At 39.8% G+C, this 22,584-nt stretch overlaps 1 protein-coding gene across 1 annotated transcript; it reads right to left on the minus strand.

Annotated features, from left to right (window-relative positions):
- Positions 1–1,084: 1,084 nt before the first annotated feature.
- On the minus strand, positions 1,085–22,198 carry BMPR2 (bone morphogenetic protein receptor, type II (serine/threonine kinase); the record flags this gene model as incomplete). Its single annotated transcript, XM_010132080.1, has 10 exons — positions 1,085–1,627; positions 3,336–4,621; positions 5,712–5,884; positions 9,543–9,679; positions 10,634–10,781; positions 12,515–12,675; positions 14,237–14,351; positions 19,257–19,487; positions 21,482–21,573; positions 22,088–22,198. Coding segments are annotated over 10 exons (2,705 nt in total), but the record flags the coding sequence as incomplete, so codon positions are not given.
- Between the last annotated feature and the right edge of the window lie 386 nt (positions 22,199–22,584).

A 22,584-nucleotide genomic window follows, 5' to 3' on the forward strand; every position in this document is an offset into this window, starting at 1 on the left:
TCTATAGGTATTACATTCATGTTCACTGACATCTAAAATCAATGTGCATACCAACTGAAAGGGTCTAAGCAGAGGGACCCCCCCACCCCAACCTCCCCCACAAACACTCACAAGCATGAATTTTAAAAGCATGCAGTAAATTTTAACAAGATGAATGAGGGGCTCCAAAAACTCTGAAAGGAGGATGAGTTTCAACTCAGCTTAGCGACAACAGTCAATTAGGATGCACCTACCTACACAAGTAATCAGACTATTTTACCCCAGACTGACTGTAAGGAGGTAAATCAGGAAAGATTTGTGACCACACAACTGTTTTGTGCCAAGTAAGATTAATGATTTTTCCTCTGTGTAAACAAAATACATTCACAATCTATCTTCACTAGAGCTTTTAGGTATGAGGTTGAGATTTCTGAATAAAACCTATTTTTCAATGTCCATCATTAGTGATCTAAGTAAGGTTTTACATAAATACAAGGAGTGAAACTGCACACAAAATCAAATGGAAAGAATGGCTGACGTTGTTGCCTTACGTTTGTTCAACATTTTGTTATTCACAGGCTGGCATCTACTGCTATAAAGGAAACACATTTTGATTTTGAAGGATCAAAGGAAAGGTACCAAGTTCAGATTTTTTCTGTTGTTCCTTTTTAAAAGCCCTTTCAAGCTGGGGAAAATTCATGCATTGTCGCCTCAGAGCACAGTGTGGTACAGGCAGCTGCTTCAAGCTGGCTGCGGTGTGCAGAGTTCACTGTCATGACCGGCTGAACGTTCAACTGTCAGGGGAAAATTTACAAATACAAAAAGGGGAACATGTGGCAATTTTAGAAAAAGATTTTTCAATACAGCATACTGTGAACTATAGACTATTGCACATTTCAACATGACACAAGAAAAACAGGGGGTTCAAAAGAGAATACACTTTGTAACATAGAAATATACAGACTAGCTTGTGCACAGAAATCAAAACATGGTTACAAGACACCACTGCAGTCAAACCTGTCTTATAGTCTGCTTATGCTCTTAGTGACCTTAAGAAACTGGTCCAAACTGATTATCAGCAATACATTTTTTTGTTTCTTTTTTTAAAAAAATATTTTGAGACCACATTTTTGATACACATATATATATTCCGTGGTCAAAACAGACAGACTTAACTTCAGCGATACTAAATAAAAGTGCAAAAACGTTCAAAAAATAAAACAAAATAAAAAAATATGGAAGCATAAGCTAAAAATTTTCTGCATAGCTGAAATCTATTTTAAGCGAGTCCTTGTTAGGGGTTGCTGACAGAGGAGAAAGCAGTTTTTTAAATGTCTTCTGTATGTTTGTTTCAAATAATGCAATAAAAAGGTCATTTGTGGGCTTTTAAAAGTGTCTCACAGGCAGTTCACTCCTGCGTCCTTTGAAACCATTGTGGTAGCAGTGCCTCCTTCCGCAAGGTAAACTGCAGTGCTGGATTTGGAGTGGACTGCCCGGTCGCTGCCATTGTTGTTAACCTCACAGTGCAGAGGCTCCGTGGAGATGACCCACGTTGAAGGACGCCACCGCTTAAGTGAGTACGGAGTTTTCACACGTTTCTTGATCTTTTCTCCTGAGCCCGATTTGCCATCCTGTGAGGAGTCACCTACTAAAGAAACCAAAACCAAAACAAAACAAAAAACAGAAACAGAGTAGAAAATAGTATTACGAGGAAGGTAAGATCAGACTGGGGAGTCCAGGGTTGTTACTCGTGCAGAACAGAACAAAATTAAAAAATCTTATCACACGAAAGAAACTGTGTGGTAGAGGCATGACAGGTTTATCACTACCACCGGTTTAGCTGCCACTACACAAGGGGTAAGATTCTGTTCTCTATCAGAAATTACTTCAGTGAAGTAATTTGTGTTACCTTGAATGCACATTGGCATCAAACAGCAGAATCAGCATTTGACATTTGAGAGGCTTTTGCAATCATAGTATCTTATATTACCTGTAATGGGAGGTACAAAAAAAATGTCGCTACTGCGGGATGGCAAAGGCTAAACTTTTAATAGCATCATTGAATCATAGGTCCCCTAATCCTGCTTCACCTGGCAAAGCATTTCACCTGAAGACAAAGTGGTCCATTCTCTGTTAAGATCCTAAATCAGGATTTGGGATCCTGATTGAAAACTGTCCCGACCAACTTTAATCATGATAAAATTTCAGCAGTTAGAAATCTGATTGTTAAAAAGCCTTTCACTTTATATAACCCTCAAACCTTTCAATTTAACCTTCAATTGAAGAAAGTTACTGCAATAATTTTTTCTTTACTTCGGTAAGATTTCAACTCAAGTCAACATGTTAAGATAAAAATTAAGGTTTCCTACTTAAAAGGAAGGCTTAAACATTCCATTGCTGGATATTCAACTATATTTCTTGAAAGATCTGTTCCGGTTTGCTTCTAAACCCTTTCCTTCCAAACAGGCCTGGAACCCCGGATTATTTCATTAGTATCGCAGGATCTGTCTAAACGTAGTCAGAGGTTTGCAAGCACCTTTCAAAGACTACAGTGCATTCTGGAAATAAATTCTCTTAAAAATGCACACTAAGAGGCCTTTCCAACAGCTCAAACTCAGAGGATGTACCTAATTTATCTATAAGGACGTGATTACATTCTTATTGTAAAACAGAGAGCCCCATTGTAATCTCTTAGAAGTTCGGCCATAAAACTCTTAAGGCAATTGTTCTCAAGGAGTCAATTAAAATCAATTCCTTCTCTACCTACTTGGCTTAACTTTTATTAAGTATATGGTAAACTGACGAAGAATTGCTATAAATGTTAGAGTTCAGATAGCAAAGTAGAGTTTGTCTGACCCTTTGTCTAGGCTGGGCTAATACAGTAAAATCAGCTGCTTTAAAAGTAAAGAAGCATATAAGTAGTTATTATAATATTTTAATCAGTGCATCTTTTGAGTTAGCTACTCTTAAGAGAATGAGGAAAAGGAGGTATAACACACCCCTGAAGGAAGAAACAGGAAGCTTTTTCAACATGCTTTCCAGCTGCCACGGCAGGTGGCTTCCAAGAAATAATAAAAGTTAGAAATCACTCCCTTTCTAGAGTCAGAGTAGACAGGTTATAAAGAGACAGATGTTTTCCCATATATGTGGAAGGAAAATAGTGACCTAAGGTGCTGGAATTGATGGAGACAGCACTTCATTGTGAAAACTGAAATTGTGCTGATACTAAATCCATACACATTTAATTTGTAAGTATGCTTTGATGAGGGCAGGAAGTATTTTCTATTCAAGCAGCTATACATAGTTATTATGTAAAAAAGCATCAGGGAAACTGTTCAAGTCCTGAAGGCACTTACACTGCAAACTACTGCTATCCAAACTATTTGTGGCTGACAGATCCAGCGAATTAGGCCTCTGTGCTCTTCTAGTCTGGGTCTGCCCGGGATTTCTCACTACATTCTGGATACTGACTGCAGCTGTAGCTGTGTCTTGCACTGGACACGGATTACTGTTGTTGTTATTGGCGTTTGTTCGGCTATTATCCAGTGGTCGCTCTCTCCTGTCTACAAGGCGGTCCAGAACACCTTCATCATGGCCAACCTGCTGCTCCCGCCTCAGTAAGGGTTCATGCTCATCAGGGCTTGAATTAATATTCAGCCGGCTATCCTCTCCACTGAACTGGTTCTGAAGCATTTCCTGGGCCCTCTGCGCTACCGAGCTGGTTGTCTGGCCGGATGGCACTGTGCCATTGGCATACTGGGTTGTGCCAGCATGAGAGTTTATGCTGTGGCTTCCCCCAGCCACTCCGTTCATGGTAACTGTCACGACATGAGGTTCTGCAGCATTGATAGTGTTCATCTTGGCAACGCCCGTTTCCACTTGTTTCAAGTTTGATTTGTGCTTGCCACCAAATTTTAACCGTGGCTCCTTTGTTGAATTTTTGGTGTTTAGGGGGAGGCTAGTAGGCCTCTTTGGAAGGTTCTGTTGCTTGGGTAGAGGATAGACCTGAGCAGATGGGACATCTGGAATCAAACATGCTTGACCATTGCCAGCTTGTGTGAAGTCCTGTTGTCCTGTCACCTCTACTGCAAGTTTTATCAGCGGATAAAGCAAGCTAGAACTAGTGCTGCTAAGTGGATCTGGCCCGCTAAACTGCTTAAGTGAATGTTCCATCAGATTCTCATCAGAGCTTTCTTTCAGGTTCTTATCCACTTCTTTTGGATCCAATTTATTTGTCTCTAAGTCCTCCTCCGTTAGCTGCAGACAAACAGGGGTGGGCCCACCTGGCTGCAAGACATTTGTAGTATGTAAGTTTGTTTCATCCGAATAAGGCATTTCGGATATGGTGGTCATGCCCGTGCTAGGAGTGAGGCCAGTTGTATTGGTGGTGGTCGTATTGGTGGACAAACTGGTGACACTTGTCTCGGGACTAGGAATGCGAGCTTGCGCTTGTTGCCGCTCATAGTTAATGGAGTTTCTATTTTTTTCCCCTGAAGTCAGTGGCGTAGTGGACATTGAATGTTCAGAAGAAATGTTCTTCACTATGCTGTCAGTGTGGTGGATTGAATCTTCAATGTAGGAAGAGGAAGAGTAATCTGGATATGGCCTTATCTTTGATACACGCCTATGATGCGACAGATTCCTTTAAGAAAAAATAAGTGATATTAAGATCATATATGGAAAAATTACCTCATATTATAAAGCCTCTCATTTAAGAGAGATTAATGTCTTTCTGTTTCTTTTCATGTATAAACTCAGGACAGATACAGTACAAACTGAGATCTTTCAGTAACTTCCCTGAAAAATCCTGGGTAGCAGAAAATTGGTTTTACTAGGACAGGAGTTTTGTCATGGATGTTACTACAAAACCAAGTCAGATAACAGCAATTTTCTTCTATTTGTCCAATATGCTGTTTGTCCAGGTCACTGCTATGGTACTGCTCTAGTCACAGAGAAGTGATGCTTAAAGAGGGCAATAAGAACTCAGCACACAAGATGGAAAGAGCGATGCTGGGAAAAAAGTCACAAGGACCTAAACAATGAAAAATCTATTATTTTAACAACTTAGGTATTCTATGATTTAGATGTAATTTTTTTCATGACAATAAACTGCCATATACAGGAACATTACTGTTCTCCCAAATCCAGATCTCTAGTGTATACTATTAAGCTAAGAGTGTCAGTTCTAACTAATGCCAGTTCTGCAAATTCTCACTCTCTCATATATAAGCAGAGAATGCACAGCCCTTCTCCCTCGGGGGTCGGAATAACAATGACTCAAACAATGGCCCTGCTGTTCTTTAACTGAAAAGCCACAGTCTGAGACCTGGTGATTTCCTGAACTCATCTTGTCCAAATGCATGTTTTTTAGCAGAACACTTTAAATAGAAGTTTTTGCAAGAGTCCTTAAAGACAATTCATAATCACTTTGTTATCTCTGCAAGCCTGTTTGAGCAGTTAGCCTAAGTTCAGGTTAAAAAGCCCCTCCGAGAGAAGCACAGTTGTTCACAGAAAAGGTGCCTGAACTCCAGGGACGCACAGGAGATCTTAAGAACACAAGCAATCAGGAGGATCATGTCATACAATACCTGTATGCAGACTAGCTCATGTAACACACACCCACCTCATGGGTACAGAAACATGAAGCTAGTAGGGTGCTCTAGCTTCCTTCCTGGAGTGAGCTGAGCATTGCACTGGCCATTCACTGCTGACTAAATGTTTTCTCTTCTTACCGCTCATTTTGCATGGCAGTTGACATAGGGTTGACCGTTGGACTAACTGATTTATTTCTCTCCCAAATCATCATGAGTTCTGCCATCCTCTCCTCAGCACACTGCGCTGTTAGTCGAGCTTCAGCATCTTGATCCCAACAGTCTTCAATTGTTTCTTTAAGTGACCTCACAGCCTGCCAGGAGACAAACAAACAGACCCACTTGATCTTAAATTATTTTCCCTTTATATTGTGCTTCTAATTTACTGTTTTATGACAGCATTCTGTATGTACAAAAATTGTCACAAGCTGGTGAGAAAGAAAAAGAGAAACAGAAGATACACAATTTCATTCAAAGCTAGTTTGCCCTAAACCCAGCAATACAGAGGACGAATATTATCACACCTCACAGACACACCCACTAGGTAGACAATTGGTGAATGTAGTTTTTCCTAACTAATGTCCATACAACCTTCAGCCAGTCCCCGCTGATGACTGCATGCTCAGCTCACTCTCCCTGCCTTATGAAAGCTGTGCGCTAAGGATTGATGATACTCAGGGAATGCTGTCGATATCCTCGCAGTTCAGCTAATTGACACAGCCTTGCTCATTTCATTATGCTTTTCTTCTTCTGTTCACTACATCCAAATGCCTCATAAATATCAGTGAACTTGTCTGCACTATGGGAGGAGATTATTGCTGCCCTTATTTTTACAGTTGGAGAAACAGAAACAGACACACTTTCCTGGGGTCACACTGTGGAGTGAATGGTGCAGTCCAAATTAGAGCTCAAGACCTCCAAAACATGCTGCCATATGGTCAGAGACCTGGAGTGGAGACAACTGAAATTACAAGCACCGAACACTTCTGCTTCCACTGCATCCGGAGGACAAAAACCAGGCAGACATTTATTGATCCCTGCTGACAATCTATGACCCATGGAGAGGATATGGTTTGCCAGAAGACCTCACATTTACAGCCCTCTAGCTTACATTTAACCTCTCTAGCACCAGTGATGGTGCATAGTCCCAGCTGGACACTAAGGCATTCAGCGGGTCCTGCTGACTGCCTCTGTGCCAGAACTGCCTTGTTCGCTTCTGGCAGTGAAAGCCAGGATTAGCTCTGCATGCTAGCCAAGAGCTCCTCACCCACAGAGCATGCTCCTGGCATCACTTGCATCTGGCAAGTTACTGCTGCTTAGTGATGCAGCAATGGCTGCACAGGTGGGGATGAGCTACCACACAAGGAAACCTTTATCTCCATTCCCGCAGCAGACTGAAGAGGAGCTAAGCAACTACGTCCCTCTTAGCTGAGGGACTGAAGTCTACAAATACTCTCAGGGACAATGACAGGATAGTGAACTGGATATAGAAAGCCTTCATGCGGCTTTTAGGACTTGCTTTAGTCACAATTTAGATGTACCTCAGTGGACACCCTAATCTCCTGTCTTGTCCGTTTGTAAGACTCTCACCTACACGTTTCACCAGCAGCAAATTTAACCAGTGTTCAATTTAGTATTGCCCCTCTTCCAGCAGATCCTTTCCTTCTGATGTTTTAAGGCTCACGAAAGGCACACAGTGATGACTATATACCAAGATAACAAAACCAAAGTTCTAGAGCTTCACATTTACCGAAGTAATGTGTTTTCTAGCAATTTCACATTCCAAGAGATTTAAGCTAAAATGCACTTTTTAGAAGTTCTCAGCACTTATAAAAAAGATAGAAGAGGCAGAAAATCTACATTATTCTATTCTATTAATATTGTTCAGTCCTGACATTTGAAGTCAAGCCTGGGCCCTGCTTTAGCTTTGGCAAACAAGACAAGAATGCTGCTAACATCTCAACTCAGCCCTTTTACACATATCATCTGCGTAGATTGTTGATTTATACTGTGAAAAACAAAACTGCTAATCATGGTCTGTATCGTAACGCGTACGTTTAAGAAGCAGACTGAGATGCAGTATAACCATAAATTTAGGATTCCACATCTTTTGAGTGCCTTAATTATGCGGCCTAAAAAATAAAACATTGCTTTTTACTTGTATTTCTCAAATGAAACAAGAAAATACATTTCTGTAATAAATAAATTTTCATGAAAGTGTATAACCCAACATTTCAGCATGGCTTTAAATAACAGACAGAATTCTTTTATTTCATGCATTAGATACAGGACGTTAGGACCTGAGTCCATAGTGAGGTTATCTGGAGCTTAGTTTTCTACAGTATCTCATCACCCTAGAGTGCTCATTCAAATGTTATCCTAGACTGACATAGGGTGGATCAGGTTGTTTGATACCCATGAGAGAACTACAGATTACTTATTTTTTCAGTTTCTCTTCAAGCATCTCTTAAGATCCATCCTTAGAGTTGAACTTTTTATCATCATCATCATCATTTTGATTTTTTGTCAAAAAATAGTGATAATACAAAGAATGTGTTAACCAGTTTAAATGTGAAGATCATTACTAGCTTAGTGTCCAAAAATGTTGGAGACTATCAGCTTGTTAGAACATTATTAACATTTAAAATGGTAGTGTGCAAAACAAAACAAACCTTCTTGGACTGTTTGAGTTATAACTGTCTTCAAAAACAGCTGTCAAGCTTGGTTCTTCCAAGACTGCACTTGCCAACACGGTTATAGTTCAAACAGTTGCTGCTTGATTTCCTATAGAGCTTGAGCATGGACTTTTTCCCCCCCCTCTTCCCTCCCTGCCTCTCCCCCAAAGACTGGTGGACCAAAACTGTGTAATAAAAGAACCTCTCTATGAAGCTCTTGACTCAGTTACAACATGTTTTACAACAGTGTTAATACTGGAGGCAATGCTCCTCTCTGAAGATGGTTTCATACATATTTACAAGTATGAGCATAGATGAGGCCTTAGGCTCCCCATTACCTGCACAGTAGCCACACGCTTACAGCCAGCAAAGCCTCTGAAGATTGAATGGCACAATTTCAGTACAGGAATAACTAGAACTATCTTCTTAAGTAAGAGTCAAACGTGTAATTTTCATACTCGCAATCAAGCTACTTTAGGTTAAACAAGTTACCGTGTGTCAGGTGGAACCCAGGAACTGTTTGCATTTCACTCCGTGTGTAGTAGAAGACAAACACCCCGCCCCTAAGCTACAGGGATTTGCATTGCCTCACTTTTGCTGCAGATGAAAGGAAGCGCACAGACTCTTTCCAGAGTTCAGCTGACTTGCCGTAACTTGTTGGCCTGCAGCAGCAAGCAAGGCTCTAAGCCACTGCTATACTAATGCAAAACAACAAACAACATTACTATGTTTATAGTCTTGAAAATAAAAAACTGTAGATCAAATGAAACCATATAAAATTCCTAATGTAGTTATAACGATTGCTAGAAGCTGTAGCCTCTGCAAATTCCGAAGACTATACAACTTCAGAAGAAGTTTATTACAATGTTTATGGTTCTGGAAGAGTATATTTACTTTTTTGCCAACTATTTTAGGGTGTTATTAGTTTATAAGATGTCAAAAGGCAGAAAATAACTTATGTTTCTCATCCAGCACACAGAAAACTTACAGGCTTGTCATGCATAATACTACAGATATTGTCTAACCATTAATATAACAAGTTACCTTCTGTGCATCACACTTCAGGATCCCACAATAATCACAGTCTTTTTCCTTAAGAGAAATCTAGCTTTCATGTCAGTGTTTTTTTAAAAACTGAAGTCAGTATTTTAAGAGGTCCACACAGAAGCAGGTCCCAATCTTTAAATACTAACAAAAGTTTTAAAAAAACAAGAACGTTTTCAAAAATTGCTTTTAAAAGATAAGTATACCCTATAGCTGGTTAAATGATTGTTTCTTTGAAAATATTCTGTCTCACCAGGCTGTTCTCCTTCCACGCTTCCGGGAATTTTGGTCTTTGCTTCTCTCTAGACACCAAGACTTGCATATCTTCAAAAGTGGGATGGTTTCCAACTTCTGTCTGGAAAGCCATCTGGTACTCTGGCACAGACTCCCCTGTTGGCAAATGAAAGGAAGAAAGAAAGTCATAGATTAAAAGGCAGAGCAAGGGCTTTCAGGTAGTATCAAAGTTGCTGTCCTTTGAGAAGTTCTCCACTTTTCCCCCCAAAGCCTACCTTCACCAAAAAAGCCAAATTAACTGCAAATGAATTAAGTGGCTTTCAGCAACCTCTCGAAGGACAGCATCTTCAAACTTCGCTGGTTGAGGGGCACTTTCAGAACATCTTACAGCCTGAGGATGACACCTAATTTCTGTGAAGCGTTGCTGACTGTATATATTAATGCACTTCACTTGGGAGGAAGCCCAGCAAGATTACAAGTCTTTGCACGTAAAGTGCAGCTGTTTGACTACAGAGAATGCTGCATGACAGATGAACTCTCTATGCTCTATCTTGCGAAGAAGATGGTGGCTGTGACACAATCTCACATGTTAAATTCTAAAAGTCTACTTCCTCTTGTTTTATGTTAAAGATAAGGAGGATTTCCCTGAATTTTCAATGTCACTAGCATAAATAAAAGCACAACTGACTAAAGGCTACATTAAATCACAGCACTTTCCCATCCATTCTTTTGCAAGGAAAGTCTCAAAGATGCTTCAGGCACTTTTATCAGTTCTAAGAACTGAAAGTACTGCCTTTACCATCAGCCCAACTCTCAATGTGTGTAAACTTTGGACAGTAATAATAATAATGCTCATCTTGCACTTACCACGAGGCCTGCAAACCGCTTAAATGGGAAATCTAAAGTCTTTCAGCATGAGCCATGCTCCACAAACACACCGTATTGACAACAATCATCTTGAACACTAGATGGCACCGACTTAATGGTAAAAACAATTGGGAAAATCACTTCCCTTCTTGACTTAAAAAAACTATGGCTAGGGAGTAGCTTTAGTTCCTGGAACCACTTTTTACTCCCCGCCCTCCTTCCCCCCCTCGTTCTGCTAGTTACCTGGAAAGAGGTCTGTACATCTCATAAATATCTCCCAGTAGATAAGGCCTAGTGCATACATATCTACTTGTTTCAAAGCCGATTCACAGTCCCTCAAGTTCACTGCTCCTTCAAGCACTTCTGGGGCCATATAGCGGATCGTACCGACCTGGAAAAACATAAAACCAAAGCTTCAAATCAGGAAGCAATTTCGAAAATCAATTTATTAGGGAGTTTTATGTTTTGTAATACCCTACTTTGATAATGTCTACGGTTAACGAAAATGCAGTTCTCTTCTCATTAACAGCCTCAGCTTCTAGACTCTTAACCAGGAGCCTAGTGATAAGAAAACCGTTTCACTACTGTCACTTTTTTTGTAAGCACCAAAACAAATTAATTTTTTCCTTTACTCAATGTTCTCATATGCAATATGATATAGCAGAGATGTTTCTTTTTTCTGAAATGACTTTGTTAAACCCCGAGGTATGTATCGTAATGGAAGAGGATTTGCTGAACGAGGAACTACATTTTCCATGGTCAAAGGTTATGAACAGCCTTGGAAAATATCTATTAATTTCCAATAGGACATAAGTTAAATTAGAGCAATCACTCATCACTACTTGCAGGACAGGACTTTGTCACGGGACTGTTCCATATCCCTGCATTTTTAACAGGAGTTTCCCTGTTTCTTTGTTCGATAAGGGGAGATCTATAAAGAGGACCTGTGCACTAGGTATTATTAACATAGCACTTACTTTCTAAGGGAAGGTGATTAGCACTGTGAAACACATTCTTTGTATGAAATGTAAAACGTTTTCTGTAAAAGCACAAAGACAACAAATATACTGAACCATCAGGGACTTTCACTCTTTTTTTAAAATACTCTTTGTTTAAAATTGTCTCACTGTATTTCAGAGGCTTATGTTCAGCTGTCAGTGTATTTATGCTTATACAAAAAGAAAACAACGATAAAAACGCTCTCTGAATCACAGCATCATAAAAAAGAAAGCTTGAAAAATCAGTTTCTTCTTTCTTCCCAGAATCCATTCTACCCCACTCTTAGCAGATGTTTTTCCAATCTGTTCCCTGAACTCATAAAATGATGCAAGTTCCGTACAGCCTTCCTCAGCAATCCATTCCAGACCTCTGCTGCCTTCTACAGATTAGACAAGTTTCTTCGTAACTAACCTAAATTTTCTTCCTACAAGGTAATCCCATTACCTCCTGTCCTATCCACAGTGAATGCAAAAAATTTATTCCTCTCTCTTTGTAGCAGCCGTTTACATATTCGAAGACCTGTCTCTATTTTTACTTCCCTAAACAACCCTCATTCTTTCATCTTTTCCCAAAAGGTAACACTTTCAAGCATCTCTTGTTATTTTGTCCCTGTTCTTTCTTAGTTGGTCCATGTCTCTACATGCACTTACTCTCCCATACGTTTCCATTTGAAGTCCAGAAAATTGCAGATGACCCATAGAGAAATGGTTGTAGGATGTACAATCGGGTATGTCACCATTTCAGAAAAAGTAACACCAAAACCACCAAAGAACATTTGGTCTTCAGTCAATATTTGCAGTACAAACTGAAGGGACCTGTACCACACCATTGCGAACCACACGGCAAGCAAACCTACCTTGCACCTTCTCATATCTCACAGAGAAAACTTCAGCCACCAGGGCTGCCAATCTATCACCTTTCAAAATGCTAGGTTTGCTTTCAACTGTTTTGAAAATAAAAACAGTTTAGTCCTGTAAAGGTTTCCGCCACTCCTCACCCACACTGCAGGAATTGTACCACCTTAACATCCACCGTGTAACAACAGAAACAGCTATTTCTCAGTATTACTTCCACACTGATTTGTGCTCTGGTTTTATACACTGGTTTATCTTTATTTGTACTTACCTCGCTAATGGCTGCATTATCTTCCTCACCTGGGCGTACCAGTCTGTTTCCAGTTAACTTCATGGACAGTCCAAAATCGCTAATTACACATGTTCCATCATTCTTCACCAGTACGTTGCGGCTGTTCAAGTCACGATGGGATATGGCAGGTTTGTAATGGTCTGTTTGGACATAGGAAGCGCTTGTTACTATTTGAGCAGTTCTACTGTTTGGCAAAGTGAGGCAACCTCTTGATGTCTGCTCAAATATTATAAACAGAAGATCAACTTGTCTTTTAGAAATCTAACTTTTTATAATGAGCACCACAGTATGCTACCTATAGAAAACTGACTGGCATTCAGAGTTTAATTAGGCTACTGCTATATACAGTTTAGTGTTTGCCAATAAGCTTCTTTCCAAGGGATATTTCAGCATGATTTTGGCAGGGGAGACATCATGTACCTAGGCACAGACCTGCTGCCACAGCCCGTCCAAATGTTTGCTCTCATATCCACACTCCCGCATCAAATACGGCACCAACGATTTCTCTCGTGATTGGAATTCAGAGGACATGTAAACAATATCATTCCAGAAAGTCTGAACATGTTAATCATGCAAGGAATCTGATCTTTTCCAAAGCATTATCTCAGTTGTTCCTCATTTATATGCAGTTTATTTTGTAAGTAAACGAGCCAGCACTACCAAACTCGGTTTACTGTGAAATTCATTCTACTCCATAAGTTCCTTTCCCAACATTCACAGACCAACCTATGGCAGTCTCTTCTTTATGATGGAAGGTCTACACGTTTTCCGGCTGCCAATGGGCACATCTGTCTGCACATTTTCAAATTATGAAATTAAGATGACAGTTACAGTTTCAATGGCACATAGGAACACTGACTTAGGAATTTTCAGCCTTGCACTTTTAACAGCATCCTTAGCTGTCATTCTTTGCTAGAGCTGATGCTTAACATTTGAGATCTATAGTTTGGAGTTTTAATCAAAGGATACCATCCTTTTATTTACTGCCAAAAAGCTAATGCTTCAGAGCCAGACCATATTCTGCAGCCCGATACATCACAGTTCTCAGAATATCAGAATATATCTGCTTTATAATCATGGTACTTCAGTGGCTGAAATGCTGGCTGAAGCGTGCAAGTAGAGAGATAAAGATATAAATCAATACATTGTCACATCTGGTGCTCTAATAAAACATTAGAAGTCCGGCAGTATCATCTGTACTCAGTGAAGACTAGGCCCACACCCTTAGACAGAAATCGAGAGATATTATAAAACTACAGTGGAGTTAGAAGATTTCATTATTTCTCTCTGTGTATACAGTCCACATGCACACTAAAAATTGCTTTGGTGATTTGTGTCTGAACTGCAAAAACCAAACACAACACCCCATCTGTTTGCTCTCTGCTAGACAGATACCCAGTGCTTCAGGTCTTTAGTAATCTGTTGCCATGGTACAGCAGCACCGCACAGCTCTGCCTCCTCCTCCTCTTGTCTTTCTCTGGGGCTCTGCTGGCTCTTACTCCACGTTTTCACACAAGCATCGCAGATGCAGCCCACAACATGGGATTGTTCAAGAGGAAAAAAATATCAGACATTCTGAGTGATCTATTCACATTCATCATTTCCTACTCACCGTACTGTCACAGAGAAAAAAGGCAGGCATCTACTACCTGATAGAAATAAGAGTATGTTCAACACCTTGGCATTCCCTCCTGGCCTTACCTCCTCGAGGTAGCTCCGTGTGCAGGTACGCCAAGCCCCTAGTTATACTGTGTGCCAAACGACAAGAGCTCACCCAGTCACTTGCGTGGAGACTTAAATATTTGCACAAAGAACCCTAAAAAAAAAATCAAAACAAAACCAAAAATGTGGATTAAAATCATTGTCCAGCTGAGTAACACAAAATCTTGAGAAGAATCAGTTTTATCTACTGTTTCTTAAAGGTGTGATCCTGCAACTGCCTCTGTGTTTACCCAGATATTGTAAAACACAAGATTGGACCAAAGTTTCATTAGTTTCTAGTGCTGCCACTTGGTTTCTCTAAAGAAGTGGAAGAGAGTCCATCACAAAATAACAAGGATTGCCTTTAGGAATAATGATATTAATTTTAAAACAAAAGCAAAGCATGCTCTTGATTTCTTCTTCTGGAAAAGTCTTGTTGAACAACAGAAGAAGAAAGAAAGGTAAATGCCGATATAACAACTGGCTTACTAAATAGCAGTCTTTAAACCATTAGCACTTACAGAATAACACTCAACATCTCTCACTGGCATCTCCTCTGCTATAATCTATTTATGTATCAAAACAAAAAATACCCAAAGGCAATTCAGAATAGGAGCAAGTCCACATGCACCGAATGAAGAAACAGGAAAAAAGAATGTCATGGTCCCCTTTTCTTGAAAAAGAAGTTAAATGTGAAAAATGGGGGATTTTTCAGTAATTGTGGTGGAACCTCCAAGAAAACCAAAAGGAAGGGTGTGAATTACGATAGTAAGATATTCTAGAAATTGAGACTGCTACCTGAAACAGGAGCCAGATCCTGCAAAATATGACACCTTTGAGCAGTTCTTTTACGCACAGTCCCCAATAACAATATACTCAGTTTAAACAAACTAAATCCCTACTTGTCCAGTTGTCTCTGCATACACATTACCATCTGTTTATGACTACAGACTACCCTGGTTTTGCCTATTCAACTACGTAATCTTAAAGATGCACCAATGTATAACGAGGTGCATCATAGCCACAACTAAAAACACTTCATTGCAAAAACAGTTATGTAACATTTGGTTCAAAAAAATCTGGTATGTGCCATTTGAGTCCACTGGGAGTTGACTTTCAGGTACGTAACAACATGCAAAATTCAGACGGAGGCACACAGATACCAGAATTTAAAGTGACCGAAGCATTAGATTTTTTTTTTAATCCAATGCTAAAACTAAAACCAAGTTCCTGACACTCTGTAATAGAATTACAAAGTCTTACAGCTTTTCAAGCCTAGCCTGGGCAGAACAAGGAACCCATATGCAGATAACTTCCTTGGTGAAAACACACACCAAATGTCACTCGTACAGGTTTACACAATCATTTTTTTTTCATTGTTTAAAATGCTGTTACATGAACTTCAATTAAATTTTGTTAATTAAAAAGACAACCCAAACCTGAGGACCCACCTAGAAATGTTTTAAAGAATTCTACTCTGTTTTTTCTTATTACTTACAGCTTTTTTAAAAATACACTTTTATTAGCCTCTAACTCCCAGCACCTTGGGAGTGGATATTCTTGGCTTAGTGGGTTGAGATTCCAGCCCATTCTAACCGAGGCCACAGGACTGCAGTCATGGCGTCACTGGGAAACACTCACTGTACAGAGATCTCAAACCCACTTCAAGACCTTTCTGCTGCAGAGCTTGCTAGCCACCAGCTACTTTTTAAGCTAGCTGACAGCTGTCATTTTATGCTTTTAGTGAAGTTCAACACAAATGACAACCAGGAAGAGTTTAGTCAAGATTTAGATACATACATTTGTAATAAACATTATTCTTGTTAGAGTCACAAGTTACAAGCTGAATTGGGGACATTTTTTCCAATTATAATTTTTGATAAAACTGATATTTTTAACAAACATAGGATTATGACATTTTTTCTATTGTTTTAAAAAGATGTGAATGACCAGGGAGGGGTCATTTCTGTGGCTATTATATCCTTCCCACTATGTCATTCCTTGTAACTTACTGCTTGTTTATCTGGTGCACCTCAGAGTACCATCAGCACAGCACGTGGATCGATAAATACAAGCAGCTTTCCTTTTGTTACTTGCTCACCTACTTTCTTTGGTCTGAAGGCGTGTTTGGATAACAACACCAGTTGGGTCAAACCTGTCTGTCTCGCTTTCACCAAGAACAGTTTTCTGTGCGAACATGTATGTTTCTGGTTTGTGTGTTCCTATTTCCATGAAGAACAGTATTTCAAGGGAGAATTATGTTTTGGATGTATTTCATCTGCACATCTTGTATGAGTTACTCCTTACGGAAATAAGACTTACGGCTCCTGTCTGAACAGCACAATTCCCTTTCAGTAGGGCTGCCACAGCAGACTGCCTTCTCTGCTGTTAGCTCCACGCACAGCAGAACACCTGCTCACTGAATTAAGGATCACACTGTGCATTAAGTACACCTGCTGTGCACTTTTTCCAATGACTTCCAAACCACCAGTGGATTGATTTTAGACTAATCCTGCTGTTCTTAATGCCACATTGCGAAAGAATCTGATAATATGATGTCATAAGCCTCATCTGTGCATTTAATCAGATCATTAGATTCTGTTTATATAACCAACAAGTCACAATTTTCAATAAAATTACACTTCAGCTGAAAATCCTTTCCTTCAAGAAAACAGCAAAAGCAGACCACCTGTTAAGACAGTTATGCTATGCCCTCTCAGGAGCAGAATACTCGCTCGATTTTACTTAACTCAATTATTGAAAATAAGCCTACTCTGCCAGAGCAGGCCAAAGCTAATGTGCTTTGCCACTGCCCATCTGGTACAGGCATGACTGAGGTTTTTCTACGGTGTGATGGGTGGGCACAGCTCTCCTTTTCAGGAGAGCTTGCTTTAAACTAACCTATAGCATTTGCATTCCCTGCCATGTGATGTTAAGCAGCATCCTCACTGGTTAAAAGTTTTCGCGGGTCTGTTCGACTTTCGCGCTGCTTTCGCTTTAAAAGTCACATGACTGCGCCATGAGTCAGTTCTTCCCGTGCTCTTGGCCACCACGGAGCTAGCTGTGCCGTGCCTGCCTGCCTGCTTGTTTCTCCCGGAGCTGCTGCCACCACGCTCCAAAGCCACCGTGCTCCAAAGTTGCCGCAGCGCGCCGCTCGGAGCCGCGCTGTGAGCATCGCTGGAGCACCACCGCGCCGCTTGCTGAAGCCGCCACGCCGGAAAACACCGCGCGCCATCCAAGGACCGAATGAGCCCCTCGCTGCTTTCAGCTGCGCTGCAGGGACTGAGCCCTTTCACTGCCCTGCCGTCAGTCGCTGCTTTTCCACCGCAGGCACCAAGCCGAGCCCGGACTGCCCATGCGCCCGAGAGCTGTTTGCTTTTGCTTTGCCTCAACCCACAATAGAGACTGGTAGGATTATGCCAATTCCACTCTATCTCGCTCTGCCGGCAAATTCGTAATTGCGCAGGTTTCTGTGTTCTGATCACGCGGCAGAACCACGTGGCCGCCGCCATCTCAGATCACTGCCACAGATCGGGTTTTGCTGTTGCTACCGACCACGGGTTAACCTTTGCTTTCCCAAAACCCTCAATATCTCACTGGTTTTCCTTTGTATTTACTATGTATCTGTTTGTAGCGTTATTGAAGTTTGTTTCAGTTTTCCAAAAAGCATTTTAGAGGTCTCACGAGTTCTCTTCTCCCTTCCCCTATCTCTGGTGGGATAGGGGAGGGTATTATCGTCATTGGACCTTGGCTCACCTCGGCCAACCGTTGACATACGGTCATTGCTAGTCTCTGCAATTTCTTCTTAGATGCCCACCTCTTACAAGTTGACGTGATCAAACTTGTTCAAAACTTAAAGCTTCAGTTAAGATACTCTTTATATATTTGTGAAGTGCTATGTTGACTTAAATTTGCCTATATATCTAAGTACTTATATACATGTATGCATTTAACTTTCAGCACGAGCATATCTGTAAAGCCTACAACACAGGCCATCGTTACAGCTATTTATTACTGATCTGTTTCTTTTTGCTACTCGACAAGCAGCTTTTGTTCTACTGTCCCCACAACGAATCATGTTTTACATCACCTTTACACATGGGAGGAAATGCAATATGAGTTTGCTTACTCAAGATTGAAAAGCTCATTTAAAAAATTATTTAACTGAGCAATTAAAGTTCTTTACTATACACAAGCAAAAAAGACCCCAAGATAAATTGTGAAATGTAATTTTTTGCATTTTCATATATATAACACCATGTACATTACATTTTATGATCTTTCATGAAAACAATTCACATTTATGCTGTGTATTTCTGAAACATTTTTGTTTCTATGTGTGTGTATACACACACACACACTCTCACAAAGCATTAGGAGCTCAAATAGAATTTGAGTGCTGTAAGCATGAGTTCGCTACAGAGATTTGAAGACATGGTTCTGGAAAGTAAGACTGCCTTCTTAAGACTTGTCCTACATCATCAATATATGGTACAGCAAAATAAAGATGGTATGTCACAGAAAGCTTTAAGGAAGGTATTAGGATAAAAAGGCAACTAGTACCACAAACTACTTAGACAATACTACTGCATCTGTTAAGTTTCATTGTAAAAAACCCACCATTTACAGCTACTGAGCGAGGTCTTAACTAACATAACAGAAATACAATGTCTTAACTCTAAGAAGTTCTAAATAAATGATCTTTAAGTAAAAACAACTCTTTAAATTCTGTTCTTGAATATTGCGCAGTTGACTAAAACCAATAACCCAAGAGCACCATAACCCAAGAGCAGCTATGGATTTGTAAGTCTACATTTGGCAGCACTAACTGGGACATCTTAAAGGGTATTACAGTAAACTACACTAAGGTTCATTAAAATTGTAATTGATATGGATTATTTTTACATTACTGTGCAATAAGAAGCAATGAAAAACTCAGGCAAATACTAAAATACATCCTTTTTATGTGGCTATTCTTCAGAATCTAAACCAATCTGGTTGGTTTCACTGAAGCACTTACATTGGGGTAATACTCCATCACCAATAAATATTCCATACGGCCATCGGCAGTGAATCTCTCATCTCCCACAATGAAGCGGGCAATGTTGTCATGTTCCATCAGTGGAATCCTGTAAATGTTCCTCTCGTTGACAAAGTTCTGACGATTAGCAAAAGAAAATACTTTCACAGCAACTGGACGTTCATCTAGGGAGCCTTTATATACTGCTCCATATCGTCCCCGGCCAATCAGCTGCAAAAAAATGTGAGTAATTAGTTCACTAAATAATAAATTAAGACAAAATCCACACTTTCACCTTAGAAAGACTGCACACCAATTTTTTTTCTGACTGACACTACAAAAAATAGTTAATAGAGTGAAAAATTTGTATTGAAAACTATGATTAGAATGTCGTCATAAAAGCTATTTTGGTGCTGGAAACCTCAGCATGGGCTAACTTAGATCTTACTAAATGAATCTATAGACTGAAAACCCAGTAAATACATCAGAAATAATCTAATTCATCCATTTCATATACACGTGTTTCGTGCTGCTAATTATCTTACTAAACTACTGCCTACTAAACTTTTATAGCTTTTATGGGATCAATCTTAATTAACTCCAGAGAACACAGACATTAAGTTAGACATTTTATGTTTAGGATAGTAATAACAATACACACATTTATAGTGCAAAATAGATACCAAAAGCAAAACCAGGTTTTAACAGAAAAGAATAATAATTTCCTTACTACCTGTGAATTTTTATTCTAGCACCCACTATGTTAGATAGTCTTTACAGAACAGGCTTTTCCATCTCCATGGCAACTGAAGAAAGGTGCAATCTCTGTTCTAAACCAAAATGTAGGACCACCTTCAGGAAGAGTCCTAGTTTCTAAAGCTCAGAAAATTCTAACTACATAAGAATATAATCATCTATTTAATTAAAAAATTTTCAGGAAGGCCTAGACATGAAACTGTAAGGATTTCATGGACTAGTATCTTTTTACTTTTTAAAAGCTTACAAATGGAGGAGGAACAGAAAGCGGAAGAGATTACAAAAACAATGTTTCTAAAGATGATAAAATTGTCCAACGGGAAAGTATTCAACCATAAAGTATCCTTTAACAGACAGACTTCCCATTTCTTAGTCCTTCCACACCAGTGGATTGCAGAGTGGCAGCGAGTCACTTCAAGGTACTCTACCCACAAAGAAGTGAAAAGGCAAGCACACGTTAAGCCAATTTGTTCTGCAACATCCTGAGACTGGGGGTGAGGATTCAGCTTCCTTAGGATTTAAGAAAGAGGACAGAAGACCCCAGAGCAGATCTCTTCACCAACAGTCACTGCTTTTTTCCGAGACCACATATAGTACAAGTGATTTCATCGGGAGCCGTGCACACTTCTACAATACACAATCTTACACTCTTGTAAACTTTGCCTGAAGTACTTTTTTGTGGCAGAAGGCACCCAAGCCTCTTCGCTGATTAGTCTGCTGTCACTACTAGCCCAGACCACACTGCGTGCCTGAAGTCTGCATCTCTAGGCATGATTTTTATGGGCAGAAAGAAGAAAAGTACCACTCTCAGAATCTCTCTCTTTCATTCTACTCATTTATTTCTGGCTAAAAGCTTTCAAACATTCCATAAGTTCTATCACACATACCAATTGAAAGCACAACATTTTGCAGTTTTCTGATATACCAAGCTGAGCAAAAAGTTCTGGTTGGCCTCTAGTTGCCATGGAGATAGAGAGTACCCCACTGCGAAGAACACTATACATGAACACACCACTACTGAAATAAACTGACCTATCTGCAGTAAATTCTGTATTCCAACAGCGTCAGTAAAGCATTTCAAATGACGCTGGTAGGACACTGTACCAGTGTGACCAGTGTCAGGCAAAAAGATGGATCTTTTGATGCTATGCTGAAATACAGCACATTCCAACTGCCTCCATTACCTCCCAGTATTTACTATTTTGTTCTTAAGGCAGAACATGTTCTAACTAATACCAACAATATAACTAACAAAACTGGACAAAATCTAACTGTGGTAACTTTTTTCCCACCTTTCTTCCTTTTCACTTGTTTAAACTGATTTGGAAGATTTACATTCAGGAGACTTAGAAGAAAACACGACGGGGCAGTGACACATTTATTTCTGTAACTATACCTGGGAAATGATAGAACCACAAATGTTACATAGAATAAAAACGAAGATTTAAGAAACTGAATTCAACATTTACCTCCAACAGCTTGAGATTATCTAGATCCAATGAGGGCTCTGATGCTGCTGCCTCCATCATGTTCATACTGTGCAAACCTTGTTTACGGTCTCCTGTGGAAGGGGGTGGGGAGGGAATCAGACAGTTTCCTTTTTTTGCCATGCTCGAAGTGAAAACAATGCAACTTACCTGGGACTTGGCAGACATACATATTGTAGGCAAAGATATAACAAGTAAAAAGGAATCCTGTAAAATCTTCTCAGAGTCAGTAAAATCGGTGGTGAAGGTGCTGATAGCTAGAAGCTTAAGGCTATCTGCTACAAAACTATTTTAATAATTGAATGATGCAATTACGGCAATAACCATGAAGTGCGTTCACAGCCTCAACTGTGCTGAGCAGAGTGTTTGTCGAAGAAAAATGAGTCCCAAAATGCCAGCTTGGAGAAACCATACCTTCCTCTGGATTGTAATGAAAGGGATATCACCCTTATAAAGAATCAGAGCAGAGAAAAGGGAGCGTAATGTACAAACATATAACAGGGACTGGGGAGAACAGAAGACATAAATACAACTTTGAGAAACAGTCAAAAAGAACAATTAAAAAAAAACAGAATCGTCAAATTCTACCTGCAAGCATCCTGTATCCAAAGAACAGGGCAGCAACCAAAACAGCCAGTACAGACAGAGATGCAAGGACAATAACTATAGTCTCATCTCGATGAAAAGAATGAGAAGAATCTGAAAGGAAACAAGATGAAGGCTCTTTAATTGTAAATTTGAAAGAATCAGCACTGGAAAACATAATTGTTATAACAACGAGGAAAGAAATGTACTCTGGATTGTAAGACCTTGCACGAAGCTCTTTTTCCTCTTAAAATCTGACAGAGATGCAAGGACAATAACTATAGTCTCATCTCGATGAAAAGAATGAGAAGAATCTGAAAGGAAACAAGATGAAGGCTCTTTAATTGTAAATTTGAAAGAATCAGCACTGGAAAACATAATTGTTATAACAACGAGGAAAGAAATGTACTCTGGATTGTAAGACCTTGCACGAAGCTCTTTTTCCTCTTAAAATCTAGGGATGGCAGAAGAGCTGACCGGCTCTTCACACAGCTGAGCAC

Source organism: Buceros rhinoceros, unplaced genomic scaffold, assembly GCF_000710305.1.
Source record: "Buceros rhinoceros silvestris isolate BGI_N320 unplaced genomic scaffold, ASM71030v1 scaffold18662, whole genome shotgun sequence".
In the NCBI taxonomy this organism is placed as follows: domain Eukaryota; kingdom Metazoa; phylum Chordata; class Aves; order Bucerotiformes; family Bucerotidae; genus Buceros; species Buceros rhinoceros.